The 16977-nt window shown below is 31.9% G+C and overlaps 3 protein-coding genes and 1 long non-coding RNA gene across 4 annotated transcripts; 1 reads left to right on the top strand and 3 right to left on the bottom strand.

The window, feature by feature from the left end:
• Nucleotides 1-3712: 3712 nt before the first annotated feature.
• LOC117907801 (ubiquitin-like-specific protease 1) lies at nt 3713-5304 on the bottom strand. Its single transcript, XM_034821456.1, has 5 exons — nt 5208-5304; nt 4491-4583; nt 4228-4368; nt 4043-4143; nt 3713-3943 (listed from the first exon to the last, which is right to left on the bottom strand). The coding sequence occupies exons 1-5, from the start codon at nt 5229-5231 to the stop codon at nt 3733-3735; spliced, it is 570 nt and encodes a 189-aa protein (XP_034677347.1). The 5' UTR covers nt 5232-5304; the 3' UTR covers nt 3713-3732.
• Nucleotides 5305-5480: 176 nt separating this feature from the next.
• Nucleotides 5481-6488, bottom strand: LOC117907820. Its single transcript, XM_034821478.1, has 4 exons — nt 6415-6488; nt 6170-6316; nt 5951-6076; nt 5481-5858 (listed from the first exon to the last, which is right to left on the bottom strand). Exons 1-4 carry the CDS (start codon nt 6415-6417, stop codon nt 5553-5555), a joined length of 582 nt encoding a protein of 193 aa, XP_034677369.1. The 5' UTR covers nt 6418-6488; the 3' UTR covers nt 5481-5552.
• An 841-nt stretch (nt 6489-7329) lies between these two features.
• Nucleotides 7330-7986, bottom strand: LOC117905362. The gene is made up of 3 exons (XR_004649729.1): nt 7877-7986; nt 7452-7520; nt 7330-7360 (listed from the first exon to the last, which is right to left on the bottom strand). It is a non-coding gene; the product is annotated as an uncharacterized LOC117905362 (long non-coding RNA).
• A 4812-nt stretch (nt 7987-12798) lies between these two features.
• LOC117905713 (receptor-like protein 9DC3) lies at nt 12799-13437 on the top strand. The gene has a single exon (XM_034818597.1). It carries the CDS (start codon nt 12799-12801, stop codon nt 13435-13437), a length of 639 nt encoding a protein of 212 aa, XP_034674488.1.
• The last annotated feature ends 3540 nt before the right edge of the window (nt 13438-16977 follow it).

The raw sequence follows: 16977 nt of genomic DNA, 5'->3' as shown, positions 1-16977 counted from the left end.
ATGGGGATAAAGCTATGCGTAAGGCAATCAAAAAACTATTACCCGATACGTGTCATCGATTGTGTTCATGGCATTTGCAACGAAATGCATTCACGAATGTGCATATTAAGGATTTCTCAAGCATATTTGCAAGGTGCATGTTCATGCGTGGGAATGAAGCAGAATTTGAAAAGGTTTGGCATGAAATGGTTGCAAATTTGGGACTTAATGAGAATCGTTGGGTGACCGAGATATATGGGAAACGTAAAAGATGGGCAGAGGCGTATTTACGTGGAAATTTCTTTGGAGGGATGAGAACCACACAAAGGTGTGAGAGTATGAATGCATATCTAAATAGATTCTTAAAAATTCGTTTGCGACTGTATGAGTTTGTACAACAATTTGATAGAGCCATAATGAGAATACGGCAAAACGAGGCAAAGGCAGAGTTCGAGTCGAACAATTCTTCACCAGTGCTTTCGACCAAACTATCCATAATTGAAAATCATGCTGCGACGGTATACACGAAAGAATCTTTCCTTAAATTTCGTGAGGAGATGAAGAATGCAGAGTTATTCTTTGTGGTAGGTCTTGTAAGTGATCATTCAATGCGGGCATACACATTATCTAAGTTCAGACACCCGAACTTAAATTGGGAAGTACAATTTTGCCCGGATATTGTAACATTAAAATGCTCATGCATGATGTTTGAGTCAATTGGCATCCCATGTTGCCACATGGTGGTGGTTATGAAGGTGGAGCATTTGGAAGAGATTCCTCAGTCATGTATTATGAAGAGGTGGACAAAGTTAGCAAAGGTGTATACAAGATCAGTACGAGTGAATGAGACGGATAACGACATGGATCGGTTTGTACGATATGGTTCATTGAGTTCGATGTGCAACAAGCTCTCCTACTTTGCGTCAGATACGTCATCTTCATTTATAGAGGCCAAAAATGAAATACAAAATTTGACGGCGAGAATGGAGGAACTCTATAACTATAATTTGAAAGGGAAGAAAATAGCAGCAGATGGAGCGACAAGCAATAACCAAGTTCGTGATCCAAATATTGTGAAGACTAAAGGGAATCCAGGCAAAGTGGCAATGAATGTTCAAAAGGGAAGACGATGTAGTCGTTGTAAAAGAGTGGGTCACACAATTCGAAAGTGTCCAGAAGCTACAATCCCTCAAAATGCTCAGCCGGGTTATATGGTATGTCATATTCAATTAAAAATTGCCCCTAAGATTAATTTTGGTAGGTGTACTTAAATAAATGACTAACATAATTGTTTTGATGGCATTATGAGTACGTAGGAGGAAACTAATTTGTCTTCCCAATGTGACATTCAAATGGAAATGATGCCTTCAACAAATTCATCAGTTGACATTTTTGCAAGCATACATGTATGTACAATAGGCTTGTTATATAATTTCCAAACATTGATAACATCTAATTTAATAATAATTGACAACACTTAATTTTTGAAAAATGCAGGGAATGTTAGGGGAGCATTTGTCGAATGACCGATCTGACATGTACATAGATTGTGGTGAACTTAATAATGTAAGATCGGGAATAAAGAAACACTTTTGACATGAATTTGAGCTATGCATTATTTAATGATTAGGTTTAATTAATTGGAATGGAATTGGACAGCTGAAAATAACAATGGAATGTGCATGTGCAGATAGCAGGATTTCAGCAACATGAACAAAATATGACAACACCATGTCAAGGTGGGGATCCAAACAAATATCCAAATATGGTGGAAATGCAACCTTTTTTTTATTCCTTAACGGAGTAAGGGATGGTAGGTATTAAATCAGTATTTTTATTAGTTGACGTTATCGCTTCCAGTAATGTGTACTTTTAACTTGACTATTTAATGAAAAGTTTGAATTTTGATCAAGAGTCAAGTTGATTGATAGACTGCAATATCCTCTACATTTATAATTTAATTGATTACAAGTGATAAAATGATTGGTAAATGGAGAAAACGATTCATTTATATCATGTCGAATAAAACGGTTAATTATGCAGATTTAATTAAATTCAATTGTGGTTAAAGTTTGACAAATTAGGTGGTTATGAGTTAACTATAGGAAAGTAATCAATATGATGTGTAATTCATATGAAACAAAGGTGTCGGTTGAGGGAATTCCTCAACCGGTTGAGGGAATTCCTCATCCGGTTGAGGGAATTCCTCAACCGGTTGAGGAATTCCTCAACCGGTTGAGGAAATTCATCAACCGGTTGAGGGATTTTTCCACCAGTGGCTACCGGTTGAGGAATTTTTCTCGACCTGTTGAGACAATTTCTCAACCGGTAGCCACTGGTGGGAAAAATCCTCAACCGGTCGAGAAAAATTCCTCAACCGGTTGAGGATTTTGTGGTACCGGTGAGGAATTTTCTCAACCGGTAGCCCTGGTGGAAAACTCAACCGGTCGAGAAAAATTCCTCAACCGGTTGAGGAAATCCCTCAACCGGTCGAGAAAATTCCTCAACCGGTTAAGTTTGACAATTAGGTGGTTATCAGTTAACTATAGGAAAGTAATCATATGATGTAATTCATATGAATAGGTAAATTAAGTGATTTTACTCAAAATGGGTAATCGTGGTTAGGTATTTGTAATGCTAGTGTCATCAATTTCAACCCTTTTAATTGAACTTAATGGTAATTTTCCGAATGTTTACGTAGTGAAATATTATTGGTAAACTCATACCTTTTTTGTGGACGGTCGTACTCCTAAATTGCACATAGCATTGCAAGTCTCGACCGGTCGATGAAAGGTCGACCTACTCCATCAACCGGTCGAGACACTTTTAACCAGTGTCTACCGGTTGAGGAATTTTTATCAACCAGTTGAGGAATTTTCTCAACCGGTAGCCACTGGTTTAAAAAATCGTCAACCGGTTGAGAAATTCTCAACCGTTGAGAAATTCCTCAACCGGTAGCACTGGTTAAAAGTGTCTCGACCGTTGATGGAGTCGGTCGACCGGTTTCGTCGACGGTTTTGTCGTTAGTAAAAATATCCTCAATCGGTTGAGCAAATTCCTCAACGTTGATACCATCTTCAACCGGTTGCCACTGGTTAAAAAACCATCAACCGATTGAGAAATTTCCTCAACCAATTTGCTATATTTGTGAACCGGTTCCCACTGGTCAAAGCATTCGTCAACCGGTTGAGACAATTTCTTCATTGATCAACCGCTTTGCACAACTTTAAAAATTGCTCACTCCCTTTAGAAAAATCTTCAATCACTCAATTGAACGCCGACACGGGGTCATTCTGCATCCAAAATTGTTTGAGGTGGTTGGGACAAATCCTCAACGAGTTCACACTGCATCCATAGGGTCATTATCCATATGAGGAATGTTCTCAACCGGTAGGCATAATGCGTATGCCTATGAAAAGTGGACTTAGCTAAATCGTTGGACTGGTTCTTACGGCTGAACGTCATTCGTCAACCGGTCTATTAATGTACTAACTATATATTGTTAGCATAGATAAATGAATATTTACAAATCTGATTAGGTTAAAGAGCGTACAAAAGCACACATGTCGAACATGAATGATACCAATATATTACAATTTCATTTTGCCTACCATATTGAAAGAAGAGTATTTGGATATTCAAATAAAATGGACTTAATCATTAATAATGTATGATCATCGAATCTCACAACTTCCCAATAAACATGACCATATGTGGAGATGGAAATGATAAATATTAGAAAAATAACAAATATCATAATAATAATTTTTTCATTGCTCGTGTCGACGTCTTTGTACAAACAATAGCCACAATGGTTTGTTTTTCTCTATTTCCCTCGTGTAAAACTAAATCACATGCTATTTCTCGACGTATTTTAGCAGAATTACAAAAGTCGGATATCGTCATCGAATCACCATTTTTGAATCTCTGCATATGTCTAATGACATGCACTCCACAGTCCCACCTAAGAAAGAGAAAAGAAAAGCAAAACAACTTATTGAATGGTTGTCTAATTATACATCAGAAAAAAGAATATTAATGTGAGTTATGTATTCATACTAACCCATTATCTTGGGTCGGAATGGAAGGAGCCCAATCAATGGAGAATTGGAAGACATCTTTCCCTATGTCATACAGTTTGAAGAACGTCTGACAAAATTCAACCTAATTTATTTTGAAAGTGGTTAATAAATATAGAAGAGAAAAAAAAAACCAAATAAAAAGGAAAACAAAAAGGAGAAAGCATACCACTTTTTTCACACTCTTAAACCGGAACTCGTCCCGACTCTTCGATCGTAATGAATCCAAAATTTGGATATCAAAGTCTTTGAAGTCAATGACGCACAGATACCAATGACCAGGGCAATCGTCATGCATTGGAATAAATAGCTGTAAAGGTAGGAAAACAATATATATGAGTTGGGCCACAAAAAATATAGTATATTATAGGTGAAAACGATATCTACTCTAAATTTCATATATGCAATTAAACATTACAAATAATTACTAACCTTCTCGCAATCATCCAATTCGCTAATGTACTTACTCACGATGGATGTTTTTCTATCGAAAAAAGGTTGAGGACTCCCGTACAAAATCATTTGCTAATAAGAAAACATAATACGAACATTAGTATATTGTACTTAATATGTAAGTAAACAACAAGAGAAATATGAGCTTACTGAAAATGTCGTGGGAAGATAGCATCTTATACTTCGTATGCCTATGAATTGTCTTTCAAAATAATTTAGCTTTGAGGCTTCTAGATTTATTACCTGTTGTTGAACAATAACTTCAATAAATTTATTTAACTAATATAGCACGCATTTGATATAAATGGAGTAGGTACTTACAACATCCATCAAATTTTGTCTAGGACGTAAGCACTCAAAATCTCCACGAACTCCATGTTCATGACCAAAGTCAACAAGAAGCTCACTAAAATAATAATATGTTCAAACAAACTTGAATAAATTGGAAGCATATGAAGGCTAAAATTGTAACAACACATGTTGTGAATGTTCTAGACACGACAAACCTTTTTGACAATGCTCTATTGAAAACATAATCAGCGACAAGAGATTGAAGTACATTGAATGATTGAGTATCCACCACGTCTTCACGAATGGACATGGGGATTGACTAAATCGAAAACAAGACATAATTATTAACTATATATGTTAAGTATCAAAAATAAGAACAATGATATTAAACTATTTCTATTATACCTCTGATGCTTCACGTTTTACCATCTTCCTTAAATTGTGTACAAACGGGGAGACCTTGAATTTACTTGGTTTCCTCTCCCTTGATGTACGTGTTTTCATGACATGATTAGGATAACCACATAGTGCTCGTAATGGTTCCTAATATGGAAAATGCCATTAATATACATCTATTTACTATGTAATGGTTAAGTAGTTGTAAAGAAAATAATTTTTTCTTTTATATGATACATACCTTTCCATAATCTCTTCTACTCCTTTTGATTGGAAGTGGTAAAATATTTTGATTTTCGTCTGGAATGATATGCACTTCAATTGATGTAGCACATGCATCTTCATTCTTTTCATTCAAGTCCTCGGTGCATAACTTCTCATTTGACAAAGTGTGAAGATAATGTTCATTACATTCATATTGTTCGTATCTTCCAAACTTCTCTCGCATGAGAGAATGTCATTCTTCGGTCCTTCCTCGTGCATTCTCAAAGGTTTTCCGCTTGATCTAAGGAAGAGACCTTTCACTGTAGTATAATTCTCCTCAAATTTAGCCAAAATTTGATCACAACTACTACTACTTGCACCATAAGCCATATCAATTAGTTGTGTCTTTAATTGTTGAAAGGTTTTATCCATCTCCATTAAGTTCCCACCATCAACCTAGTGATATATACGAACGTGATTAATAACATCATAATACAAAGGATCAATGCTAATATAGATAGTCACGATGAATATTGTAAAACACTTACTCGTTTAATAACATCTTTGTTTAGATTGATTACAAATTTCTCATCGTCCTCATTCTCACTCGCCATTGTCGTTGCATTTCCATCAACGCAATCCCTTATCTCATTTTCTATCACCCATATTTTGAGCTACAATATATTCATCAAAATATAATACATATCAGATTTTAAATCACTAAAAACTTAAATAAATAGTAAACGACTTTCAAAACTATAACTTACATTCTCATTTGCATATCCACCAAGTTTTTTCAATCTTCGTTTCCTGTCCAATACTTCATCATCTCCCCAAGCAGTAATCCGAGGAGAAGGTCGAGTATATAGCGGTAGAAATTTCTCTTCAAATGATATATGCTCGTGGTAGAATAACTACGAGTATATTTGACATAGATATATAGTTAATTCATAAATTATATTAAAACAAAATCGTAATTCACTATGATGTAAATTAATTACAAGGACATTACCATTAAAAACAATAAGCAACCGCAAACCCCACTTTGTTGTTTCTTCTTAAACTCTTCAATCCCGTGCACAAGATAGGACACACAAATTCTGCCCAATTCATCTTCTTTATTGAATCGATGTCTTCCACAAGATGTAAGAAAGAAGATTCACAAAAGCTTCATTGTTGGGCACAATAATGCACCCAACACCAAATAATACAAACGAACTTTAAAATCGTTTCCACCCTCTTTATCCTCCTAATTTGATTTTCTAACATCACTAATGGCAATCGCCCTTTTTTATCACAATATTTTTTACATAAATCATTCTTATGGCCAACATCTTTGTTCATCCAATCTGAACCCTCTTGCCCTCAATCCATAATAAATTCAACATCAATGGGGGATAATTTGATACAAGTATTATACAATTGTAACATATAAGTGTTCGGATTAAAACTATTTATCAACCAAAGACATAACCCATGATCATTTTCCTACATCGAAGTTGCAAGAGCTACCAAATCCTATTTCTTCTATGGCTGCCTTTTGCTTTGGTTCCAATTTTTCAATCACTCTAATGATCGCTCAGGGGAGCATCGAGTCTGAAGATATAACTGAAAAGATAACAAACATCAAACATGTTTACATTAATATAATTTCCAACAAATACATAAGTAAAGAAATTAAATATTCATTACAAAAAAAATTACCTTTGGAACAACACCCTTTTGAAGTGAATATTGTTTTGAACTTTCTTTGGACTTTGCTATGAAATTTTCTTTTTCTACTTTTGAAAGTGCATTCCACTTCTTGCCCAATTTTTTCCTCAACTACATTAATTGGTCACATAATTTAAATTCTAATTTTAAAATGTAATTATATTAGACATAGCAATATTATTCCTTACATCATCATTTATCTCACTCCTTTATCCTTCTCTTTCATCATGGCTAATTGATCGTTACTACAAAACAATTTCAAACAAATTTAACAATAACAACCACAAAAAATACATTAAAAAACATATTATTTTACATATTTCTATTTTCCCTTACTAGTAATGTATCCAAGCGCCGATAGGCCTCTTTGGATTTCGAACAACTTCAAGACCATCGCGTTCGCTCCTAAAAATTAAATCAAATCATTTAAGTCAATTTTTATAATATGATTTCGGATATAATAAATCAAACATACTTTCACCACACATTATCTCAACATAAGTTTTTTTCACATTTCAATAAATTTTATTTTTATATCTTACTACAATCAATCAAATGCAAATAAATACAAATACCATTACAACTACAACATCCTCCTAAATATCTTTACATTAAAATGATGACAAAATTAACATATAAATTTTTTTCAATGTTCAATAATCTAACCATCCTCTTTTTCTATAATGTAATCAATTCATAAATCTAACAAAAACATGAAATATAATGGACACAATATTGTAAAACACATAATTACTACTCACATTTTTTTCCCTTTATATAGAACTCGCCAAATAATTAGGATACAAGCGCCGTTTGAGTAACAAACAATTGTGTCCTTCTCAGCTTTCTTTTCCTTAGTACTACACGCCCTCTTCTTCTTCTTCCAGCTACGTCTCAATTCGGGTTTTTAAACCATTAAATTTAGAACCTGAAAACAACCCCTTACACCTCTTAAACAAAATATAAAATATGAAGAAAACACAACGGTTATGAAGATTCCACTAAAATTCTCCGTGTGAAAGAACCGAAATTATCCGTCTGACAAAATGCAGGGGTAGGGGGGAGAGAAGCAAAATTCAGAAAATTTACATAAAATCTTCGAGAAGAAGAATCTAGCAGAAAATAGCTGACCTGGACATCGGGAGAAATGAAGTCTAAGACTCGGATCTTGGCACCGACCTCGCCCACAATCCTGAGCTTGCGGTCCTTGAGGGAGACTTCTTTGATGAGGTCAAGACGTCGGCTTGGAGGAGGTTGGCCCGGTTCACGACGATGGTGGTCTCCACCCACCTGTGAAGACGTCTTTGATCCTGGTTGACGGCGAAGGTGGTCTCCACCTAGCTGTGGAGACGTCTTTGATAAGGTCTGCGACGTCGCCCTCGAAGAGGTTGGCCCGGTTGAAGCCGACCGTGGTCTTCACCCAGCTGTGGAGAATCAGTGGAGAAAAACGGGAAAAGGGAAATGGGTGAGCTGAGGAAGTCGGCTATGGAGGATGCGTGAGACAGCCAGCTATGGACGGGAAGAAAGATGAGAGCGGGAAATGGGTGAGCTGAGGAACGGCTATGGAGGATGCGTGAGGAAGAGAGCAAATTTGGGGGGAAAAGGAGGAGAGATGGGGGAGAGAACGGGAGGGGGAGGTACCCGGTAGAAATTTTTTTTGAAATTTTTTTTTTTTCATTTTCATTTGGACGGCTGAGATTTAATCATTTTCATCCAATGGATGAAAAAAAATGGAGGCATGGTACCGAAGGAGGTATTGTAGAATTTCCCATAAAGTTAATATGAAAAGAATCTTGTGATGTAAATTTTCCTTTTTTTGTAATCATTTCAAACACTCAATATAATTTCAGAGGATGATTTATGATTTTTTTTTTTTTGTTGTTAAAATATGCTTTAAAAAGCACCGTGTTGTAAACTCCTAGAGAGTGAAGCAAAGCTAATATGAAAGAAGTGGAGAAGACCATAATAAAGCTAATATGAAAGAATCTTGTGATGTAAATTTTCTTTTTTGTTAAGTATTTCAAAGACTCAATAGATGATTTTGGAGGATGATTTATGAATTTTAAAAAAAAATGTTAAAAAATGCTTCTAGAATAACCGTGTTGCAAACTCCTAAATAGTATCGTCATTCTATTGACTCATAGAAGTAAAAGTCAAGAGACGTGTCTCATGACCCTCATCAAATCATTTATTTTGAACTATATTTTACTTAGTCAAATTCAAAACAAATTAGTATCATTTTAATCTATTAATGATCTAGAAATGTTGAAGAAAAAATGGTGTATGTACGAAGTGTAAAACAAGTGATAGTTTCATTTTAAAATTTATATAGTTTTCATTGTATGACACGTAATTTAGAAGAAAGAGAACAAAATGAAGAAAGTAAAAGAGAAATTAAAGGAAAATTAGTCAGTCTCAAAAACAAAAGATAAAAATAAAAGGAAGATATTTGGAAGGAAATGAAGGGATGACCCCTTTGTCAAAATTTGACCCTTAACGAAAATTTGGTTTATGAATGGAAACTTTGTTAATTAGAGAAAGCTACAAACAAATTTTTCATTATTATCGCAACTTGATTAGTGAAAATCTAACTTTATTAGAATTATGATTCATTCGTTCTTTTATATTCTAATTTATTTCTATTCCTATTCTTATTTATTAGAAATATGAAAGCATCTTAAGATTTGTTAAAGTGATTTCATGAAGATTAAGAAAAGTCATCAAACTCAACTTAAATTCATATTTAGTAGCTAATAATTTGTATCCTATTTTATGAAAAATAAAGAGTATAAGAAAAAAAAATTCTTGAAAGATAATAAAAGAAAATTTTTCTCATTTCTTTTTATCATTTTCTTTTATTGTTCACCAACAATATGCCGATATATCTTGATATTTTCGTTCTTGATTAAGATTGAATATCCTTTTTGAAACTTAAAATAATTCATATGTTATCTTTTTATGTTCTTTGTTTATGTATAGTCATCATTTATGAAAATTTTTTTATACAATTAGGTTATGTTTGTTAGGTAGGATTAACATGTGAGATATGAAATTTAAAATTTGTTTTATGAAAAAAAATTATTAAAATTTAAACCAAAAGACCAACGTTATCATTTTGGTTTTTCCGTAAGGAGAAAGTTTAACAAGAAAAGTCTTCTTTGTTCCCCTATTTGAGTTGGAAATTTCTATAGTGAAGAAGAGTGGGCTAAAGTTACAGTGAATCATTTGCATATAAATAAGAGAATACTCAAACACCATTTCTCTCATCTTACCTCCCTCCTCCCTCTCTTAATTCCTAATTCCTTTTGGGAAGAATGATGTCTAAACTCCCCTCTATTTTATTTTCTTCATCTCATCTCTCAACTCTTTTTCTCCTCTTTCTCTTTCTCTAATTCCACCAAACTATGCCCTCATCATCAAACCCTTGCTCTACTCCAACTTAAGAAATCATTTTCCGTTATTGACAATTCTAGTTTTTGGGGATGCGATTACTATGGTGTCACAGCTTATCCCAAAACAGAGTCTTGGAAGAAGGGTAGTGATTGCTGCTCATGGGATGGAGTGACATGTGATAAGGTGACAGGCCATGTAATTGGGCTGGACCTTAGTTGTAGCTGGCTCTATGGCACCATCCATTCCAATAGTACCCTCTTCCTATTTCCTCACCTGCGAAGGCTCAACCTTGCTTTTAATGACTTCAATGGGTCCTCTATTTCGGCTGGGTTTGGCCGGTTCTCAACCTTGACGCATCTCAACCTCTCTTCCTCTGAATTTTCTGGAAAAATTGCACCAGAAATCTCCCACCTCTCCACATTGGTCTCACTGGATTTGTCTAGGAATTATGGAGCAAAATTTTTCTCGCATGGCTTCAATTCTCTGGTTCAAAATTTAACCAAGTTGCAGAAGCTTCACCTTGGAGGTATTTCCATCTCTTCAGTTTTTCCTGATTCCTTGCTAAATCAGTCTTCTTTAATATCATTAGATCTCTCTTTGTGTGGATTACATGGGAGATTCCCTGACCATGGCATTCATCTTCCAAAACTCGAGGTTCTCGACTTATGGGGAAATGGTGATCTAAGTGGAAACTTCCCACGATTCAGTGAGAACAATTCCCTTATGGAGTTGGATTTATCAAACATAAATTTCAGTGGAGAGCTTCCAGCTTCAATGGGCAATCTAAAGTTTTTACAGACTTTGGATCTCCACAATTGCAAATTTTCAAGGTCCATCCCTACTTCAATTGGCAATCTAAAGTCTTTACAAACTTTGGATCTCACCTTTTGCGAGTTCTCAGGGCCCATCCCTGCTTCATTAGAGAACCTTACACAAATCACTTCTTTGTACCTCAATGGGAATCATTTTAGTGGTAATATTCCAAATGTTTTTAATAACCTTAGAAATTTAATTTCATTAGTCCTTTCTAGTAACAATTTCAGTGGTCAGCTTCCACCATCAATTGGAAATCTTACCAACCTTAAGTACTTAGACATCTCTAATAATCAGCTAGAAAGTGTCATTTTTTCTCATGTAAATGGGTTTTCAAGTCTATCATTGTCAATTTAGGGTATAACTTGTTCAACGGGACAATACCATCTTGGTTGTACACTCTACCATCATTAGTTTCTTTAAGTCTTAGTCATAATAAACTTACTGGTCATATTGGTGAAATCCAAATTGCTTCATTGGAGGCAATTAATTTAAGTATGAATCAGTTATATGGGTCAATTCCAAGTTCAATATTTAAGCTTATAAACCTTAGATCTCTTTATCTTTCTTCAAATAACTTGAGTGGCATTTTGGAGACAAGCACATTTGTAAAACTTAGAAATCTTGCTTGGCTTGATCTTTCAAACAACATGCTCTCCTTGACCACCTCTAGTAGTTCCAACTCCATTTTACCCAACATTGTGGGTCTAGACCTTTCAAACAATAAGATAAGTGGAAAATGGACATGGAATATGGGAAAAGATACATTGAAATCCTTGAATCTCTCCTATAACTTGATAAGTGGGTTTGAGCTGCTTCCATGGAAAAATATGCAAATTCTGGATCTTCATTCCAACTTGCTGCAAGGACCACTTCCAACTCCCCCATATTCTACATTTTTCTTTGCAGTCTCCAATAACAAATTGAGTGGAGAAATCTCACCATCGATTTGCAAAGTGCATTCCATCGGAGTTCTTGATTTATCTAATAACAATTTGAGTGGCAGACTTCCACATTGTTTGGGGAATTTTAGCAAAGATCTTTCTGTTTTGAATTTACAAGGGAATCGATTTCATGGCACTATTCCTCAAACATTTTTGAAGGGCAATGTTATCAGGAATCTTGACTTCAATGGTAATCAATTGGAAGGCCTAGTACCCAGATCATTGATCATTTGTAGAGAACTTGAAGTTCTAGACCTTGGAAATAACAAGATAAATGATACATTTCCCCATTGGTTGGAAACTCTTCCAAAGTTGCAAGTTCTTGTTTTGCGCTCTAATAGTTTCCATGGTCATATAGGGTTTTCCAAAATCAAATCCCCATTCATGAGCCTAAGAATCATTGATCTTGCTCGCAATGATTTCGAGGGTGACTTGCCTGAAATGTATTTGAGAAGTTTGAAAGCAATAATGAATGTAGATGAAGGCAAGATGACAAGAAAATATATGGGGACCATTATTATCAAGATTCCATAATGGTGACAATCAAGGGGTTGGAGATTGAACTTGTGAAAATCTTGAATACTTTCACAACAATTGATTTATCAAGCAATAAATTCCAAGGAGAGATTCCAGAGTCTATTGGAAATCTTAATTCACTTCGAGAGCTCAATTTGTCTCACAACAACCTTGTTGGACATATCCCATCATCTTTTGGGAATTTGAAGTTGCTTGAATCATTGGACCTCTCTTCAAACAAGCTCATTGGGAGAATTCCTCAAGAATTGACAAGTTTAACATTTCTTGAAGTTTTGAATCTTTCTCAAAACCATCTCACTGGATTTATACCTCGAGGAAATCAGTTTGAGACATTTGGAAATGATTCATACAACGGGAACCTAGGGCTATGTGGATTTCCATTGTCGAAGAAATGTACAACTAATGAAACACCAGAACCTTCAAAAGAAGCGGATGCAGAGTTTGAAAGTGGATTTGATTGGAAAATCACATTGATGGGATATGGATGTGGATTGGTAATCGGGTTGTCTCTTGGGTGTTTCATTTTCTTAACTGGGAAACCTGAATGGTTTGTCTGTATTATTGAAGAGAATTTGCACAATAAGAGTAGAAGGTCTAAAAGGAGCACTCGTAGGCGAAGAGCAAGAAGAAACTAAGTCATTCCAGTTGCATTGTATTATCATTTGCTATGTAATATAAGTTGTTTTTTACATTATCGTGTTAACAAATAATCTACATTGTGATTATATAAGTGTAATCTTATTTATAAATTTGAAACAGTGAGCACTTTTCTTGTTTCTTAATAGCACAATAGTCATTAGGGCCTCTTGTGGATATATTATTTATAAATAATAATAATATTATAAATTAATTATTTTTATATCCTATTTATAAATAATAATATTTATATTTTTATTCTCAAGTTAGAATTCTTGTAAGTGCATATATTCAAACCATATAAAAATAAATATTATTTTATATTAATTAGATCTTAATAAAAGAATACTATCTTTAAATTAATTTAATTATTTATTTTTAAAAATAAAAACGAATTTACACTTATATTCTTTGGTTTTTTATGATAAAAAATAACAATTTTAATTTTTATAGTTTATTTAATACCTTTCTAACTCATTTCACTTTGACATTACTTCTTAAACCAATTAAAAATATTATTTTAAAAATGTGAAATAAGCAAGAAACATATTAAATAAGTTATAAAAATTAACATTTTTATTACTTTTCATAAAAAAAAAAAAACCAAAGAATATAAGTGTAAATTAATTTTTATTTTTAACAATAATTAATCAAATTAATTTAGAGATGGTTTATTTTATATTAAATTAGATATTAATTAAAGAATTTTATCTTTGAATTAATTTAATTATTTATTTTTAAAAATAAAAACCAATTTACATTTATATTCATTAGTTCTTCTTACAACAAATAATTAACATTTTAACTTTAAAGTTTATTTAATACATTTCTAACTCATGTCACTTTGACATTACTTGATAAACCGACTAAAAATATTAAATTCAAGATAGAGACCAAAATAAATTTTTAATCAATATCCAATTTAATATAAAATAATACTTATTTTTATATGGCATGAATATGCACATTAACATAATTTATACTTCTATGAATGTTACTATTTTTAAATAATATATAAAAATAATTCATTTATAATATTAATTATTTATAAATAATATATCGACAATAATTAATAATTATTGTTATATATTCTATTATTACACAAAATATACTAATTTTGTAATACCTATATTTTAAATAATTTCATTATTATGAAACATATTATTACTTAAAAATAATAATAAAATATAAACCGTCATCCTCTTTATCTAGGTTTATACCAATCTAGGAATTTAATTCTTAATCGAAGCTACTAATCTTAAGATCAAAATTCTAATTCTTAAATACCTGCTAATCCTTCATAAATAATTCTTAAATACCTATTATCATCTTTGAGTATTTTTATCAATTTATTAATTTATAATTTAGTAATTTATCATCTTTGATCCTTCACTATTTTTATTTTATTTATAATATAATAGATTTGAGACTGGGTGATTTCATAATGTTGCAATGTTCCAAGATTATTTATGAAGAAGAGTTGGGACATTGGCTAGAAATTGAGTTGATTGAATAAAAAGCTGAAAAAGGAGAGAGCTAAAGAAAAATTAGAAGGAGAGTTGGGATTATTGGATCAGATCGGTATATAAAAATTATTATACTTTTCTCTACTTTTTCCTTTTCCAATTTATTATTATTTTAAAAAAATAATAATAATTATATATAAACCCACCAAATAATAATAGTAATAATAATATATATAATTATTAATTTACACATTATTGTTTCATTAATTATTATTATTTTGCAAATATAAAAAATATTATATGTATAACTTATCCTCCAATAATACTAATAATATATAATATAATAATTTGTAAAATTATTATTTAATTTCTATAATTAGAAAAAGAAAATTTCATTTTTATTATTATTATAACTCCATGAATTGTTTTACTTCAAAATATAATAAAAATATTATAGTAAAAAATTAGTATCAATTATTTTTAAAGCTAATCAAAATTAATTAGTATTGTAATGCATCGTATGTTTAATTCACTTGTTATTATATGGTAAGTTCAATATGTAATTGTTATAATTATATGCTACAACACAATCTTAGAAGTGTTGTTTTATCCTTTATATTAATACAATATGCTAATGAATTAACATTATATAATGGGTGTATTTTTATTGATAATGCTTTTATAATGAAACTCATAAACCTTATTAAAAAAATTACTTATAATGTATTAGTTTTTTTTTTTTCTTTTTCTCAATATTAATTTTGTACTAAAATCCTTAATAAAAAATTGTTAAGACTTAGAGTGAGAATCCTTTGTCTTGTTGGACATTTTCTAAGAGAATTTGTTTTCAACACATGTTATTTAGAATAAATTTGATGTGTTTGCATATATTTTTTCATAGAGTATTTGAAGACAAAATTGAAAAGATAAAGAATATTTTAAAGAATTTTTCATTACACATATGTGCATAGACAGAGTTTTACCTAATACTTTTAAATTTTTGCATAAAGAAGGTTTTTTTGGAAGAACACTATGGATTGATTTTGAACAATGCAATGACCAACTAAAGTTTTACCCAATCAATATGAGTTTAACCCAACCAATCGGAATTTAACCCTAGTATAGAAAAATGAGGTTGAGTTGGGTTGGGTTTGGGTTGAATACCTTGGTTTAGAGGTTGGGTTAGATTGAACTTGAGTTAAATATTTCTTTGTTTGAGTTGAGCTCCAATTAGCTATCAACGCAATCAACTCACCTAAGTTAAAACCCTAAATTTTTATATAAAATACCTAAATTTATAAATGATTTTCATTATGACCATATTTGATTCCCTAAAAGTACTAAGAAAAGAAAAAAATAATAATAAAGAAAATAATTTTCTCATATAATTTTACTATAAAAAAATCAAAGAAACTCAAATATAATTAAAATTGATAAGAAACTTCTATACTTTTAAATTATCTAATCTTTATATAGAAAAATTAAATAAATATAATGAGTTTGAAATAAAATATGAAAAAATTATTACTTTAAATTTATTTTTTGTTTTTTTTTACTTCTTCTTTCCTTCTACTTTTCCTTTTTTTTTTTTCCTCACATTTTCCCTCAAACTCTCGAAAAATCAAATATTGTCTATATGTCATTTATCTTTCATATTTTTTTTTTATCATAAACAAAACAAAATTACCATTTTTCCATCTCCTAACACTTTCTGTCATCTAAATCGAGCTAGTAGTTTTTCTTTCCTTATATGACATGTTGTCTAATCAAATGAACTATTAATGACAATGTCTCTCTTCTAAACATTATCTCCCAAGATGAAAATTCAGAGTGTATGTAGTTTTAACATACTACTACTACTAATAATATACAGGGGGTAGCCATATATGTATATTTGTTCAACCTTGCTTCCATGGATATTATCAAATTAAAGAAGAATTGACAATTTTCTCATTGAAATATGAGACTAGAAGCTAAAAGTAAAAGGTTCATACCTTACTACACCTTCAGTGATTGACTAGTGAGCTTGGCTGCAATCATGGAGAAAGACTTTTTAACTTTTCTTAAAGAATC

The sequence above is a fragment of the Vitis riparia genome, chromosome 18, assembly GCF_004353265.1.
Source record: "Vitis riparia cultivar Riparia Gloire de Montpellier isolate 1030 chromosome 18, EGFV_Vit.rip_1.0, whole genome shotgun sequence".
NCBI lineage: Eukaryota > Viridiplantae > Streptophyta > Magnoliopsida > Vitales > Vitaceae > Vitis > Vitis riparia.
The sequence above is the reverse complement of the archived record's forward strand: the minus strand, read 5'-3'. Positions and strand labels throughout refer to the sequence as shown.

Excerpts from the sequence above, each read along its gene's own strand:
- LOC117907801 (XM_034821456.1), bottom strand. The coding sequence starts at position 5,231 with ATGGTAAAACGTGAAGCATCAGAG. Across the intron at positions 4,584-5,207 it reads TAAAACGTGAAGCATCAGAG|CAAATGATTTTGTACGGGAG; the intron begins GTATAATAGAAA and ends TTTTCTTATTAG. Across the intron at positions 4,369-4,490 it reads AATTGGATGATTGCGAGAAG|CTATTTATTCCAATGCATGA; the intron begins GTTAGTAATTAT and ends CTACCTTTACAG.
- LOC117907820 (XM_034821478.1), bottom strand. Across the intron at positions 6,077-6,169 it reads GTGGATATGCAAATGAGAAT|CTCAAAATATGGGTGATAGA; the intron begins GTAAGTTATAGT and ends AATATATTGTAG. Across the intron at positions 5,859-5,950 it reads ACAAAGATGTTATTAAACGA|GTTGATGGTGGGAACTTAAT; the intron begins GTAAGTGTTTTA and ends ATATATCACTAG.
- LOC117905713 (XM_034818597.1), top strand. The coding sequence starts at position 12,799 with ATGGTGACAATCAAGGGGTTGGAGATTGAACTTGTGAAAATCTTGAAT.